Below are 15147 nucleotides of genomic sequence, written 5' to 3'. Positions count from 1 at the left end.
AGTAAATTATACATAATTACATGAACATTTCTGTAGATCAGTGTCATGTCTTCTTGCTCAGTAAATTATACATAATTACATGAACATTTCTGTAGATCAGTGTCATGTCTTCTTGCTCAGTAAATTATACATAATTACATGAACATTTCTGTAGATCAGTGTCATGTCTTCTTGCTCAGTAAATTATACATAATTACATGAACATTTCTGTAGATCAGTGTCATGTCTTCTTGCTCAGTAAATTATACATAATTACATGAACATTTCTGTAGATCAGTGTCATGTCTTCTTGTTCAGTAAATTATACATAATTACATGAACATTTCTGTAGATCAGTGTCATGACTTCTTGTTCAGTAAATTATACATAATTACATGAACATTTCTGTAGATCAGTGTCATGTCTTCTTGCTCAGTAAATTATACATAATTACATGAACATTTCTGTAGATCAGTGTCATGTCTTCTTGTTCAGTAAATTATACATAATTACATGAACATTTCTGTAGATCAGTGTCATGACTTCTTGTTCAGTAAATTATGCATAATTACATGAACATTTCTGTAGATCAGTGTCATGACTTCTTGTTCAGTAAATTATACATAATTACATGAACATTTCTGTAGATCAGTGTCATAACTTCTTGTTCAGTAAATTATACATAATTACATGAACATTTCTGTAGATCAGTGTCATGTCTTCTTGTGCAGTAAATTATACAGAACTACATGAACATTTCTGTAGATCAGTGTCATGACTTCTTGTTCAGTAAATTATACATAATTACATGAACATTTCTGTAGATCAGTGTCATGACTTCTTGTTCAGTAAATTATGCATAATTACATGAACATTTCTGTAGATCAGTGTCATGTCTTCTTGTGCAGTAAATTATACAGAACTACATGAACATTTCTGTAGATCAGTGTCATGTCTTCTTGTTCAGTAAATTATACAGAACTACATGAACATTTCTGTTGATTAGTGCCATGTCTTCTTGTGCAGTAAATTATACATAATTACATGAACATTTCTGTAGATCAGTGTCATGTCTTCTTGTTCAGTAAATTATACAGAACTACATGAACATTTCTGTAGATCAGTGTCATGACTTCTTGTTCAGTAAATTATACATAATTACATGAACATTTCTGTAGATCAGTGTCATGACTTCTTGTTCAGTAAATTATACAGAACTACATGAACATTTCTGTAGATCAGTGTCATGACTTCTTGTTCAGTAAATTATACATAATTACATGAACATTTCTGTAGATCAGTGTCATGACTTCTTGTTCAGTAAATTATACATAATTACATGAACATTTCTGTAGATCAGTGTCATGACTTCTTGTTCAGTAAATTATGCATAATTACATGAACATTTCTGTAGATCAGTGTCATGTCTTCTTGTGCAGTAAATTATACAGAACTACATGAACATTTCTGTAGATCAGTGTCATGTCTTCTTGTTCAGTAAATTATACAGAACTACATGAACATTTCTGTAGATCAGTGTCATGTCTTCTTGTTCAGTAAATTATACATAATTACATGAACATTTCTGTAGATCAGTGTCATGACTTCTTGTTCAGTAAATTATACAGAACTACATGAACATTTCTGTAGATCAGTGTCATGACTTCTTGTTCAGTAAATTATACATAATTACATGAACATTTCTGTAGATCAGTGTCATGACTTCTTGTTCAGTAAATTATACATAATTACATGAACATTTCTGTAGATCAGTGTCATGTCTTCTTGTGCAGTAAATTATACATAATTACATGAACATTTCTGTAGATCAGTGTCATGACTTCTTGTTCAGTAAATTATACATAATTACATGAACATTTCTGTAGATCAGTGTCATAACTTCTTGTTCAGTAAATTATACATAATTACATGAACATTCCCGTAGATCAGTGTCATGTCTTCTTGCTCAGTAAATTATACATAATTACATGAACATTTCTGTAGATCAGTGTCATGTCTTCTTGCTCAATGAATTATACATAAATTACATGAACACATTAATACGTAACAATAAAACAACTATGTGCATAATGTGTTTGAAATAATAAATAATATTTGAAAATAACTGATTTCCATGTTTAAATAACTATATAATTATTATTAATTTTGTAATGTGAATTTTGTTCACTAATGCTTTACCAAAATTACTTTTTATGGTTGTCATATTCGTATCAGGTTTTCAGTTAATATAAAAGGAAAACGTAAAATATTGAATGAGAAAAGTTTTATTTTCCAGGGGTTTTAGAAACATAATGCGACATTAAGATGATAGCATTATTTTAACAACAAAACAGACTTCAAGTGAAAATAATAAGAAAAACTTCTCTCTTGTATTATTTTTTGAGCATCGAATAATATTATAACGTCTTTCCCGAAAGTGAAACCAAATTCCACAAAGAAAGCAAATTTTGTTATTCAAATAAGTAGTTCTAAACTAAACAGGCAAGAAACGCCACGTGTTAGTCGCTTCTGTTACAATAAGTATTTACCAATTTGAATATTAATTATATTGTTACCTACCGTATCAGCGAATTCTACAAATCTTGTTGCAAAGTACCACCACCCGATTGACGCCATCTGTTAAGTGAGAAAAGAAACAGTGTTTGAAGCATACTAAAGCATTAAGAAATAATCTGAAATTATTACCTTATACATAACACACAACCTGATCTTTGCTTAGATCGTCCTCATAAATTTGATAACCTATGATCCCATGTAACGTTTACTTAGTTTCATATATCATATTTCTACAGAGTTGTTTGTGAAGACTTTAAGCCTATCTGACGTTGAACCTTAAACATTTGATTTACAATTTATTTTTGTTATAAAACATTTCATGTATTATGAACATTTAGAAGCTGTGTCCTAAACAATTTGTTTATATTAACGTTTTGTTTACTTTATATTAAACATTTTATGTACGAGGTGTGGTCAAAACGTTTTAGGGCCTGGCACGGCCAAGCGTGTTATGGCGTGCGGCTCGTAATCTGAGGGTCGCGGGTTCGCATCCCCTGTCGCGCCAAACATTCTCGTCCTTTTAGTCGCGGGGCGTTATAATGTAACGGTCAATCCCACTATTCGTTGGTAAAAGAGTAGCCCAAGAGTTGGCGGTGGGTGGTGATGACTAGCTGCCTTCCCTCTAGTCTTACACTGCTAAATTAGGGACGGCTCGGTGCAGTGGGCTAACAACCTGCTCACTTAAATACTTGTTGAAGAATCCGCAAGCGATTGCGGCCCTATGTTCCTAGATGGAATTTAATGGTGATAACTAAATTGACTAACTTCAACTGTTATTCAACTAATTTCTGCTTTCACATTACTATAGATGGTTGGAATGTCATCAAATCTCTTTATTATGGATAGTTGGAATGTCATCAAATCTCTTTCTTTAAACTTAACTCTGATTTTTGAGAATAGAAAGAAATGACTGAGGGCAAGATCGAGAAAATATGGGGTGTGTGGTGTCACAGAAATGTTTTTTCTATCAAGAATTTCTTAACAGGCACAGCAGTGTTTGAAGGAGCGTTGTCATGGTGAAAAAACCAGTGACCCCCCTCCCACAGCTCACGGCGGGTTCTTCTAACTTTCTCCCTCAAGCGAATTCAGAACTCTTTATAAAAGGCCTGGTTAACTGTCTTTCACTTGAGCGACCGTTTCACCAGTGGAATATGTCGACGGTCGCCCAAAACGTGGGTCATCTTCGACCGATTACCGGCCATCTTGGAAGTGTTTTACGCACTGATAAACGACAGCCTTACTTAAGCAGTCATCACAAAGAGAGCTCTTAACATTTCGAGAATTTCTGTTCCTTCTTCACCATTTTTTACAAAGAACTTGATGCAAACCTGTTGCTCTTCTTTTCTATCAATCTTTATCACGACAGGGGCAAGAGATACGTCTGTCTTTGAACACGTTTTTCGCAGCACGGGTATAAGGTCTAGAGAGATGGCTTGCTCGTGAGGTAGATGGCTATTTGTACTTTGTACACACCTCTGTGAAGCTCATTGCCTCTGTATTGGTACTTGTAACAGAAGAAGTCATAACTTTTTGATCAAACCTCGTATTATAAACAATCAGACGTTGTGCCTGAAAAATTTAGTTTACAATAACTTTTATTTTTAATTTCGTTGTCAAAGTGTTTCACTTTTACAAACATTCAGACGTTGCACCTCATATTGCACGGTATAGATATTACATGGCTTTGGTGTTTGAGGATTGGATGATCGGACGCTATAAAGTTTTTACGTTACACAGTTTGAATGTTTGAATGATTTATGTTTTAAATGTTTGGATGTTAGGTGGTTTCGACACTACACGTTTTGGATGCTTGGGTACCACATGATTTGATGTTTCAACGTGCTTCAAATGTTTCGCCACTACACAGTTTGGATGTAAAATCCTATGAACGTGACACGGTTTACATGTCTGGACACTACACGGTTTGGATATTTGGCATTACATGGCTTAAATATCTAGACTCTATACGGCTTGGATGTGTTAGATTTTACATGGCTTAGATATCTAGGCGCTACATGGTTTGATTGTTTGATGTTTGGACATTAGATGCTTTAGATATTTCGTTATAACATGTTTTGGATGTTTGAATGCTACATGCTTTAGATATTCAGACACTATACGGTTTGAATGTTTGAATGCTACATGCTTTAGATATTCAGACACTATACGGTTTGAATGTTCAGACCTTACATGGCTTAGATATTCAGACACTATACGGTTTGAATGTTCAGACCTTACATGGCTTAGATGTTCAGACACTATACGGTTTGAATGTTCAGACCTTACATGGCTTAGATGTTCAGACACTATACGGTTTGAATGTTCAGACCTTGCATGGCTTAGATATTCAGACACTATACGGTTTGAATGTTCAGACCTTACATGGCTTAGATATTCAGACACTATACGGTTTGAATGTTCAGACCTTACATGGCTTAGATATTCAGACACTATACGGTTTGAATGTTCAGACCTTACATGGCTTAGATGTTCAGACACTATACGGTTTGAATGTTCAGACCTTACATGGCTTAGATGTTCAGACACTATACGGTTTGAATGTTCAGACCTTACATGGCTTAGATGTTCAGACACTATACGGTTTGAATGTTCAGACCTTGCATGGCTTAGATATTCAGACACTATACGGTTTGAATGTTCAGACCTTGCATGGCTTAAATATTCAGACACTATACGGTTTGAATGTTCAGACCTTACATGGCTTAGATGTCCAGGCGCTACATGGTTAGTATGTTTGGATGGGATATGTTTTTTATGTTTTTTACGCTAAATGGAGTGGATGTTACTTGGCTTAGATGTTTGGATTTTACATGGTTTAAATGTTTGGACACTATATGGTTTAAATATTTGGACGCTACACGGTTCGGATGTTTGGACGTGACATGTTTTGAATGTTACATAGCTTGGGCGTTTGGACGCTACGTGGTTTCTACGTTACATGGCTTGGATATTTGGGCACTACATGTTTTAGATGTTTCAACATTACAAGGTTTGGAATTTTGGACATTACCTAATTTAGATGTTTTTATATTACACGGTTTGCATGTCTGGACTTTACATGATTTAGATGTCTGGACGCAACTTGGTTTGATCATTGTATGGACACTACATAGTTAAATATTTGGACGCTATCCGGTTTACACACTTGGATGGTTTGCATGTTTAAACGCTACACGGTTTGCATGGTTTGACGTTATATGATTTGATATTACATGGCTTGGATATTGCATGGTTTAGATGCTACATCAGGATGGCCAATCTACAGCAGAGAGGGAGCCAGAGTTTTGCAACGTACATTACTGAAGGGACAATGAAATCTCTTTTGCTACAGTAGAACACAAATACTTTTGACAAAACTGAGGTTCTCAGCGGTGCCATCTCAGTGGTTTCAGATAATACAAATGCTTTCATTTTACAAAATAATATTAATATTGTTGGTTTTATTAATGATTTTTTTATATATAATGTAGCATCAATTAAATCTTTTAACTGCTCTTCATAGGCACAGACGTATGTTAAACGATATACAAAGCTAAACACCGGGTTTCAATACCCGTGATGGGCAAAGCACAGACAGGCAATTGTGTAGCTTTGTACTTAAATGCAAACAAATAAAACCTTTACGGTATGCTGTTTTATATCGCTATTTATATATTTTACACTAGCATAAAATACTGTGGGATTCTAAGGTCCCTCATGATTCATAGAGGTCTCAGTGAACCAGCCAAGCATTTCCATCTTAATTACTTTTATAGCTACCTAAAAGTACCGATTCTTTAACTGATTTGTTTGTCGTCATTTCGTGAACTTGATTCAATTCAACTCTCTTTAAATGCAAATAATTTTTAACTATTGTATTTTAGTTGAATTATTTTCATTCTCCAAAGTCTCCAATATTCCCTAGTTTATATTTTTTTCTCGTTGTCTGTTTCCGTTTCCCAGACTTCGTTCAATTCAACTTTTCTCAAATTTATATTTTTCTTTCAATGTTTGTGTTGAGAAAAAGGCTATTTGACAAAAAACCTCCATATATTCTTCATTCAGTAAGTAAGAATTACAATAAAACATGGTAGTTTTTCTATAGACCTTCACTAAGTAGAATTATGGGAGCTGAAGTGAAAAATAATACACAGATGCATCACTAGGTTCCCCTTAGTATGCAAACAAAGTTTCAGCTTTCTAGGTTTTTTTTCTTTTGGAGCTATGGCGGTCACGCGCATATACACACACATAGATTGGCTCTTTTATTATTAAAGATCATTATATCGTTGGGTTCTTGGTTGCGACATTTTCGTGAAGTATAATATTATAGTACTAGTACTAAACTAATTCTGTCTAGTTACCTTCTGTGTATCATATATCATCATCACATCATCACTAGGGTAAACTAGTTTTTAAGTTTACATAGGTGTTGTTCTTTTCCAATAAACCCTGACCCTACACGCATCAGTAGACGTCTTCCTTCTCAATCACAGAAATCGTGACCATTCACATACCAGTAGACTTGTGCTTGAAATATTTTCTTGGATTTATAAGTCATGTAGTGATAAATCGTATTCCATTTAAGATTATTTTACAATATTATACTCCATTTTTATTCAGGCTGCGTGTACATTTAAACATGGAATGTCTATGTTCACATTCACAGACATGAAAATAAATGAGGAAAATATTAATCACGAAGAAATTACCAAAATTTATTGACCAATAAAATTTTATTGACTAAAAAAGCATATTTAGATAACATAGGAATTCTGGTTTGATGATTCAATGTTCGGGTATGCCAAGGTTGTTGACCCTACGAGTGCTCCAAATGAAAAGCCAAGAAGCTTAACCAACGTTATGAAAAACCTAGTTCTTTCACATTGGTCAGTTGTTGAGACTGGTTAATAGTGCAGAGTTCAAAATTCAGCTGTGTTACCCAAAAAGATAAAACCGATGTAGTGATTTACATAAATTGAACTCTGTCAATATGTTCTCACTTTAATTTCCCTATTGGTTCTTTGGAATTTCCCAGTTTATATGTGAGTTAATAAACTTGTTTACTATTTCATTCTCAAACATGGTAACTGAAAGTTTGCCCAGTATTATTGCAGATGAAAATCATAAAAAGAAAAACAAACGTTTTTTGCATCAGTGTTAAAAGCAATCATCTAATGTTGTTAGGGATTGAAAACGAATAAAAACAACGCACAAAGAAAGTAATGACAGTACATGTTACTGAGCTGAATGTACATTCGAACAAAAGATTTAAATGTGGAAAAGCGAACGCCATATTTTTGTTTGCACTGAGATCTTTTGCTTACTAAATAAATAATTTTGATATTTTTCATATACTGCGTTGTTATCGAGCTCGGCATGGCCAGTTCGGTTGAAGAGTTCGACTCGTAATCTGAGGGTCCCAGGTTCGCATCCCCGTCGCACCAAATATGTTCGCCCTTTCAGCAGTGGGGGTAAAACATGTGACGGTTAATCTCACTGTTCGCTGGTAGAAGAGTAGCCCAAAGCTGGCGGTGGGTGGTGATTTCTATCTGTCTTCCCTCTAGTCTTACACTGCTAAATTGGGAACGGCTACTGCAGATAGACCGCGCGTAGCTTTGAGCGAAATTCAAAAACCAAAGAAACTAGTTTGTAATCCCGTAGGGAAAGCAATTTATTTTTGAATAATCCCATTTTAAAATTAAAACATTGTTTCTTATTATGTAAAACCACATAATATCTCCACACGTTATCACAATTATAAGAAGGGTTAAAAATAGTTGATTGTAGTCTTTACGATTTATATATAGTTTTATAGCTGCTACGTTATAGTTTTCATCAGTTTTAAATTTTAACTTGTTATATAAATATTTCATATTTCATGAAAGAATAATTAATTAGATTAATTTCGTTAGTGGTAGATTCCCCGCTAGTGCAGCTATAAGTCTACGGATTTACAATTCTAAATTTTCTATAAGAAAACACACACACTCCCTAGTGGTAAGCCAGAAAAAATACTCGAAATTTATATTAAATGTTTTTTAAATAAACTTTAATACTTTGGAAGTTATTTCAGAATTACTAGTTGGTTTACCACAAAAATAGGATTTCAAATATTAATATATCGTTTGTGTCATGCGAATTTTCTAATATTAAAGTTTAATCCATAAATAATGTACAAATACAAAAGAGCTTTCGTTAAGCGTGATAAATGTTGACAAATCTGAATATACAGAACTCTTTACAGAGTGAGAACTTCATATAGTTTCCTTGTTTTCCTTTTCTTAAAAGAACGGGAAGTTAATAAGTTTTATTGTTACGAAATGTTAATTTTTTTATTACAACTGAAGACCATTGTTAAAAGCATTCTGACTGATTACTGTTGAGCGAATTCATCTAAGCTGAGACATGCTGCTGAAGTTAAAGAAAATGAAAACTTTAAGGAATATTTCGACAGATAAGTTTTATTATTATTATTTTCTTCTCTGAAACAACAAAATCACAATTTCCAGAAAAGAAGACAATTATATTAGACTGATTGGTCTTACCTGCATAGCCTCTGGGTTATCGGAATAATCCACAGGCTGGCATCTCCAATTATAGTTGTTGAACCATCCTAGCCTTCCTATCTTTAGCGATAAAAAGTTTGATTAGTACTTGAAACTTTAAAATACACTGGTGGCCAAAATCTTAAGGCCAATGAACATAAAGAAAAAATATGCATTTTGCGTTGTTAGAGCTTATTTGAGGAGAGCTTCGAAAGATGAAAATAAGAAAAGGGAAAATGAAAAATAAAAAACTTTTTAAGCATGCAATAGGGAAAATGTAAACACTATGAAATTAGCCTAAAAACTAGTTGGTCATTTCAATATGGTCTTAAACACGTTACGAAATTTAGGTATTTGTGTTCAAGCATTAGCGTTGTCAACATCTCTCACTGACATCTACTGTGTTACATTGGGTAAAAACATGGCAAAGGCTAAAAAGTTGACAGAGTTTGAACGTGGCAAAATTGTCGAGCTGCAAAAGCAAGGTCTCTCTCAACGTGCCATCGCTGGTGAGATTGGGCGTAGTAAAACTGATGTTGTAAATGTCTTTAAAGACCCTTAGGGATAAGGAACGAGAATTTCAAGTGGTCGACTTAAGAAAAATTTGCCGGCGTTGAGCAGGAGGATTCGACGGGTTGTCCGGCAAGACACCAGCCGATCGTCGAACCAGATTAAGGCCCTTACGGACGCAGAATGCAACTCAAGAACAATAAGACGGCATCTACGAGAGAAAGGCTTTAAAAACCGTAACGTCTTCAAAGGCAACGCCTCCTTCCACACCACGAAACAGCTCGGTTAAACTTTGCTGAGAAGCACCAAACATGGGACGTAGAAAAGAAGACGAAGGTTTTGTTCTCTGATGAGAAAAAAATTTAACCTAAATGGCCCAAATGGCTTCCAACGTTACTGGCATGATAAGGATATCCCACAGGAGACATTTTCTACACGACACAGTGGAGGAGGTTCCATCATGATCTGGGGTGCTTTCTCCTTCCATGCAACAATGGAGCTTCAGGTTATAAGGGGCATCAAACAACAGCTAGCTACATTGGCATGTTGTAGAGAGCATCCTTATTGACTGAAGGCCCACGCTTGTGTGGAAGTGACTGGATCTTTCAGCAGGACAACGCTGCAATCCACAGTGCCTGCAGGACAAAGGACTTTTTCATGACGAATAACGTGATTCTTTTGGACCATCCAGCATGTTCGCTCGAACTGAACCCCATTGAAAATGTTTTGGGGTGGATGGTAAGGGAAGTCTGTAGAAATGGGCGTCAATTCCAAACAGTGCATGATCTTCGTGAAGCCATCTTCACCACTTGGAATAACATTCCAGCCAGCCTTCTGCAAACGCTTATATCGACCATGCCAAAGCGAATGTTTGAAGTTATTCGCAATGATGGCCGTGCAACTCACTACTGAGACCTCTTGTTGGGCATTTCCTACACTCTTTAGGACTTCTTTTTGGTATGGTCTTAAACTTTTGACCAACTAGTATTTAGGCTAATTTCATAGTTTTCACATTTCTCCTATTAAGTGCTAAAAAGTTTTTTTTTATTTTCCTTTTTCGTATTTTCATCTTTCGAAGGTCAACTCAAATAAGTGATTGAGTCTAACAACGCAAAATGCATATTTTTTTGTTTATGTTCATTGGCCTTAAGATTTTGGCCAGCAGTGTACGAGGTCTGTTAAAAAAATACGCGGACTGAAGTCATAAAACAAAATGTACTTTATTTAGAAGTTACAGGTCTGGGACCCCTTCAAAGTACTCTCCTCCCCAACGGTGTTTCCAATTGTTGAAACAGTCCTGCTACGCTTCTTTTGTAATGTCCTCCAGCTCCTTCATCGCATTTGCCTTAATCTCAGGAATCGTCTCAAATCTTCTTCTATTCAAGGGTCTTTTGAGTTTGGGGAACAAGAAAAAATCGCAAGAAGCAAGGTCAGGTAAGTAGGGGGGTGGGGAAGAACAGTGATCGAGTGTTTGGCCAAAAACTCACGAGTTCTGAGGGCTGAATTTCGCAGCAACGCGGTGCATCTTCAATATTTCGGTCAAAATCTCGTAACAAGATCCAACTGATATCCCACACTCTTCAGCAAGACACCAGTCAGACGTCGATTTGCCCGCACCAGGGTGTTGATTTTGTCGACGTGTGGGTCGTCAGTTGACGTGGAAGGACGTCCAGGACGCTCATCATCTTCAATGGACTGTCGACCATCCTTAAAACGTTCATGCCACTTGAAACATGCTGTACGATTCATAGCAACATCACCGTAAGTCGTGTTAAGCATAGCAAAAGTTTCAGTCGCAGATTTTCCAAGTTTAACACAAAATTGCACAGCAAGTCGTTGCTCATTCAGATCATTCATTCTGAAATCCGCCAAACGAAAAAATCGCACTTCACTTAAAATCGCGTAACTAATACACAAATGAAGATACCTGCAATCGGGAAATGGCATCGCAATCAGCTGATATGTGCGAACCTAGCGACACCAAGCGGATTCCCCTGGAACCAACTGGAGCCGCGCAATTCAAACAGTCCGCGTATTTTTTGAACAGCCCTCAGCCCTCAGGCTCGTAGTTAGTATAACTAATTATCTGTAAGTTCGTCTACTAAAATCATATTAGGCTTATAAAAAATAATATTCCTTTGCTACTGCATCCATTTAATTGGGTGATTGTAATATTAGAATATTTAATACAATAATCTTAAACGTAGTGATATAAAATTTATTCTGAAATCTCATATTAAATTCCTGAGTATGAAGAGCTAGACATTGTGGATAAATATAGTTGAAAACTGAATTTTAACTTTTAACGGTTAGAGCATATTCTGTATACGTAGGCAAGGCCATTGCTCAAAAATGGTCCATAATTAAAGTTAAAATCTAAATCTAATATATTACTACGTATATTTTGCCTATAGATGGTGCGAAAAGTCGATCACTTATAAAAATAATTACCAAAAACCATACGTAAAATTTATATTATTTTACCTGTATGAAAAGCCAGGCATTAACGACAACCATTGTAAAGTTGTAGACTACCATCAGTTTTCTGAGGTAAAACGGCTTTCTATCTTTCATCCAAGTAGGGCCAACAACCTTCACGAAGTACACGTAGCAGAATACAAGCATAAGTGTAGGCCATGGACTCTGCATAAGAGGCCAGTCTCCAACCCTGGGATCTAATCAGGTAATAACAAAACCAACAATTTAAAAATAAAGATAACGTGTATCGTGTAAATGTACTTCCCTCTATTTTATTAAATCAACACACCTATTCTTCTTAAATCAATATACTCGTCTTTCGTAAATCGTTTGTTTGTTTGTTTTGGAATTTCGCACAAAGCTACTCGAGGGCTATCTGTACTAGCCGTCCCTAATTTAGCAGTGTAAGACTAGAGGGAAGGCCTCACCACCCACCGCCAACTCTTGGGCTACTCTTTTACCAACGAATAGTGGAATTGACTGTAACATTATAACGCCCCCACGGCTGGGAGGGCGCGACTCTCAGATTACGAAGCGCACGTCTTAACGCGCTAAGCCATGCCAGGCCCCTTTCGAAAATCAAGTTACCTACAGTTTATAAATTTAACCTACTCGGCCTTTATAATTGTTCCTATTGAGTAATGTATCTTTAAACCTAGCAGTGTGTGAACACAGCAGTTCAGGCCTGTCTTCAGTTTACTGCTTAGTACGCCTTTTGTTTACCAGCTGAGGGGGATGACGAGAGATAACTCATTTAAAATGCTATTGATAAATGCAGGCAAGAAGTTTAAAGTACGAGTGTAAACGTTGAAAACTACAGCAGAATTGGGCTTCTATAGGCCTAACATCCACAATGGGAAACAACATTGGAGTGGATATTTTTAACAGACTCTTACAATTTGCCTACTCCAGATTTGAAATTTAAAGTTAAAATTGTATTCTACATCCAGCTTTTGACTCTCAGAAGTTAATTCTTTTCAACGACCAATACACCATGGCGTATAAAAACTGACAATATCTATTGGATCGGCCTGGCATGGCCAAGCGCGTAAGGCGTGCGACTCGTAATCCGAGGGTCGCGGGTTCGCGTCCGCGTCGCGCTAAACATGCTCGCCTTCCCAGCCGTGGGGGTGTATAATGTGACGGTCAATCCCACTATTCGTTGGTAAAAGAGTAGCCCAAGAGTTGGCGGTTGGTGGTGATGACTAGCTGCCTTCCCCTAGTCTTACACTACTAAATTAGGGACGGCTAGCACAGATAGCCCTCGAGTAGCTTTGTGCGAAATTCCAAAACAAAATATATTGGATCATTTCGTTCCTGTATTAGTAAGACGAGTGTATTAGCATTTCAACTTCGAACTTTTAGTATTGCAAACCTCTTCGAAATAGCATTTCGGTCAATACAGTGCAGAATTGGATTAAAAACACGCAAGGCCTCAGTCAAAGTGTTGTTTATATTGTTATTTACGAGACATTAAATGTTGTGATGGTGTGCAGCTCCAAGGCCAGAGAAGTATCATGATATGTTGTGAAGACCAATAAAAAGTAGAAAGTAAAGTATGGTTTAGTTGCACTAATAAGAAGACACACTTACTTCTGTTAATCTAATGACGAATTTTTACCTCTTTGTTTATATTATTGTTAAGCATAAAGCTACCTCATGGGCTATTTGTACTGTGCCCACCACAGATAAAAATTACGTATTTAGCGTTATAAGCTTTCAGATTTGCCGCTGAGTCATTATGTAAGAGATATTTAACTCCCTTTTCATTAGTTTATTTGTTTAAGTTAAGCACAAAATTACACAATGGGCTATTTGTGCTGTGACCACTAAGGGTATCGAAACCCGCTTTCTAGCGTAGTTAGTCCGCCCTCTTAAACGTTTACAATGTAAACTTTACAGACAAAATTAATTTTTCCCTTTATCTAATGACTTGATTTGTTTTGAATTTCACACAAAGCTCTAGGAGGGCTATCTGCGCTACCCGTCTATAATTTAGCAGTGTAAGACTAGAAGGAAGTCACCATCATCACCTCGTGGGCTATTATTTCACGAAAGGATTGTCTGTCACAAAGCCCCTACGGCTGAAAGGAAGAGCATGTTTGGTGTAAGGGGGATTCGAACCCGCGCCCCTCGGATTACGAGTCGAGTGCCTTAACCACTTGGCCACGCCGTGTCTTCTCTAAACAGTGGTAGAATATATATATAAATAACGACCAAAAATCCGTTTATTTCTGCTTAAAGATTAACAAGTCCCCCTCTGGTACAGCAGTAAGTCTACGAATTTACAACGTTAAAATCTGGGGTTCGATTCCCCTTGGTGGCTTTGCTATTAGAAAACACACAGATCAACGAAATACAACTGATCTTTACTAAACGTGGTTTTTTTTTATTTTACTTCTGCTTGACAGTAGATAAAAACTGAAAAAACTTCATTGTACGTCGAAAGCCCGTGAACAATAATAAATGTCTTAATTGTAATAAGCCCGATACATCCTTACTAAAGTGTAGTTGACAATTTCGCCTTGAGTGACGTCACTTGAGGCGAAAAGGTCACTATAGATATTTCCAGTTGCACGTGTGTAAAAGTGTTATTGTTTTTAATAAATCTAGATAAAAAAAGTTGAGAAAAAACTATCTTTACGCTCCAAATATATATATATATATGTACACACAACTGTTTGATATTAAAATGTTTGTTGAGATATAAAATTCCTTGTAATATTCTATTTCTCGATTATGCCGTAACGTGCGTCTAACAATGTATAAATTATCATAATTGTTTCATTATTTGTTGAAATATTATGGTATAATTTCAATACTAACTATACAATTACACTAACATATAACGTATATAAATATTTTATGAGATATAAAAGTAAAGAGGCCCAGCATGGCTAGGTGGTTAAGGCACTTGACTTGTAATCTGATGATTGGGGGTTCGAATCCCCGCCACACCAAACAAGCTCGCCCTCTTAGCGGTGGGGGCGTTATAATGTTACGGTAAATTCCATTATTCGTTGGTAAAAGAGTAGCTCAAGGGTTAGCGGTGGGT

The 15147-nt window shown here is 36.1% G+C and overlaps 1 protein-coding gene across 1 annotated transcript in view; it reads right to left on the bottom strand.

Moving 5' to 3' along the window:
- LOC143248093 (uncharacterized) overlaps positions 1-15147 on the bottom strand; it is a 70639-nt gene that overhangs the window by 47998 nt on the left and 7494 nt on the right. Inside the window, exons 3-5 of the mRNA XM_076496529.1 lie at positions 12099-12289; positions 9105-9185; positions 2560-2616 (exon numbers count right to left, since the gene is read on the bottom strand). Of these exons, the coding sequence (XP_076352644.1) occupies positions 2560-2616; positions 9105-9185; positions 12099-12289 (329 nt within the window). The remainder of the gene's footprint in view (positions 1-2559; positions 2617-9104; positions 9186-12098; positions 12290-15147) is intronic.

This window comes from Tachypleus tridentatus, chromosome 4, assembly GCF_004210375.1.
Source record: "Tachypleus tridentatus isolate NWPU-2018 chromosome 4, ASM421037v1, whole genome shotgun sequence".
Taxonomy (NCBI): domain Eukaryota; kingdom Metazoa; phylum Arthropoda; class Merostomata; order Xiphosura; family Limulidae; genus Tachypleus; species Tachypleus tridentatus.
This window is presented reverse-complemented; position numbering and strand designations above follow the sequence as displayed.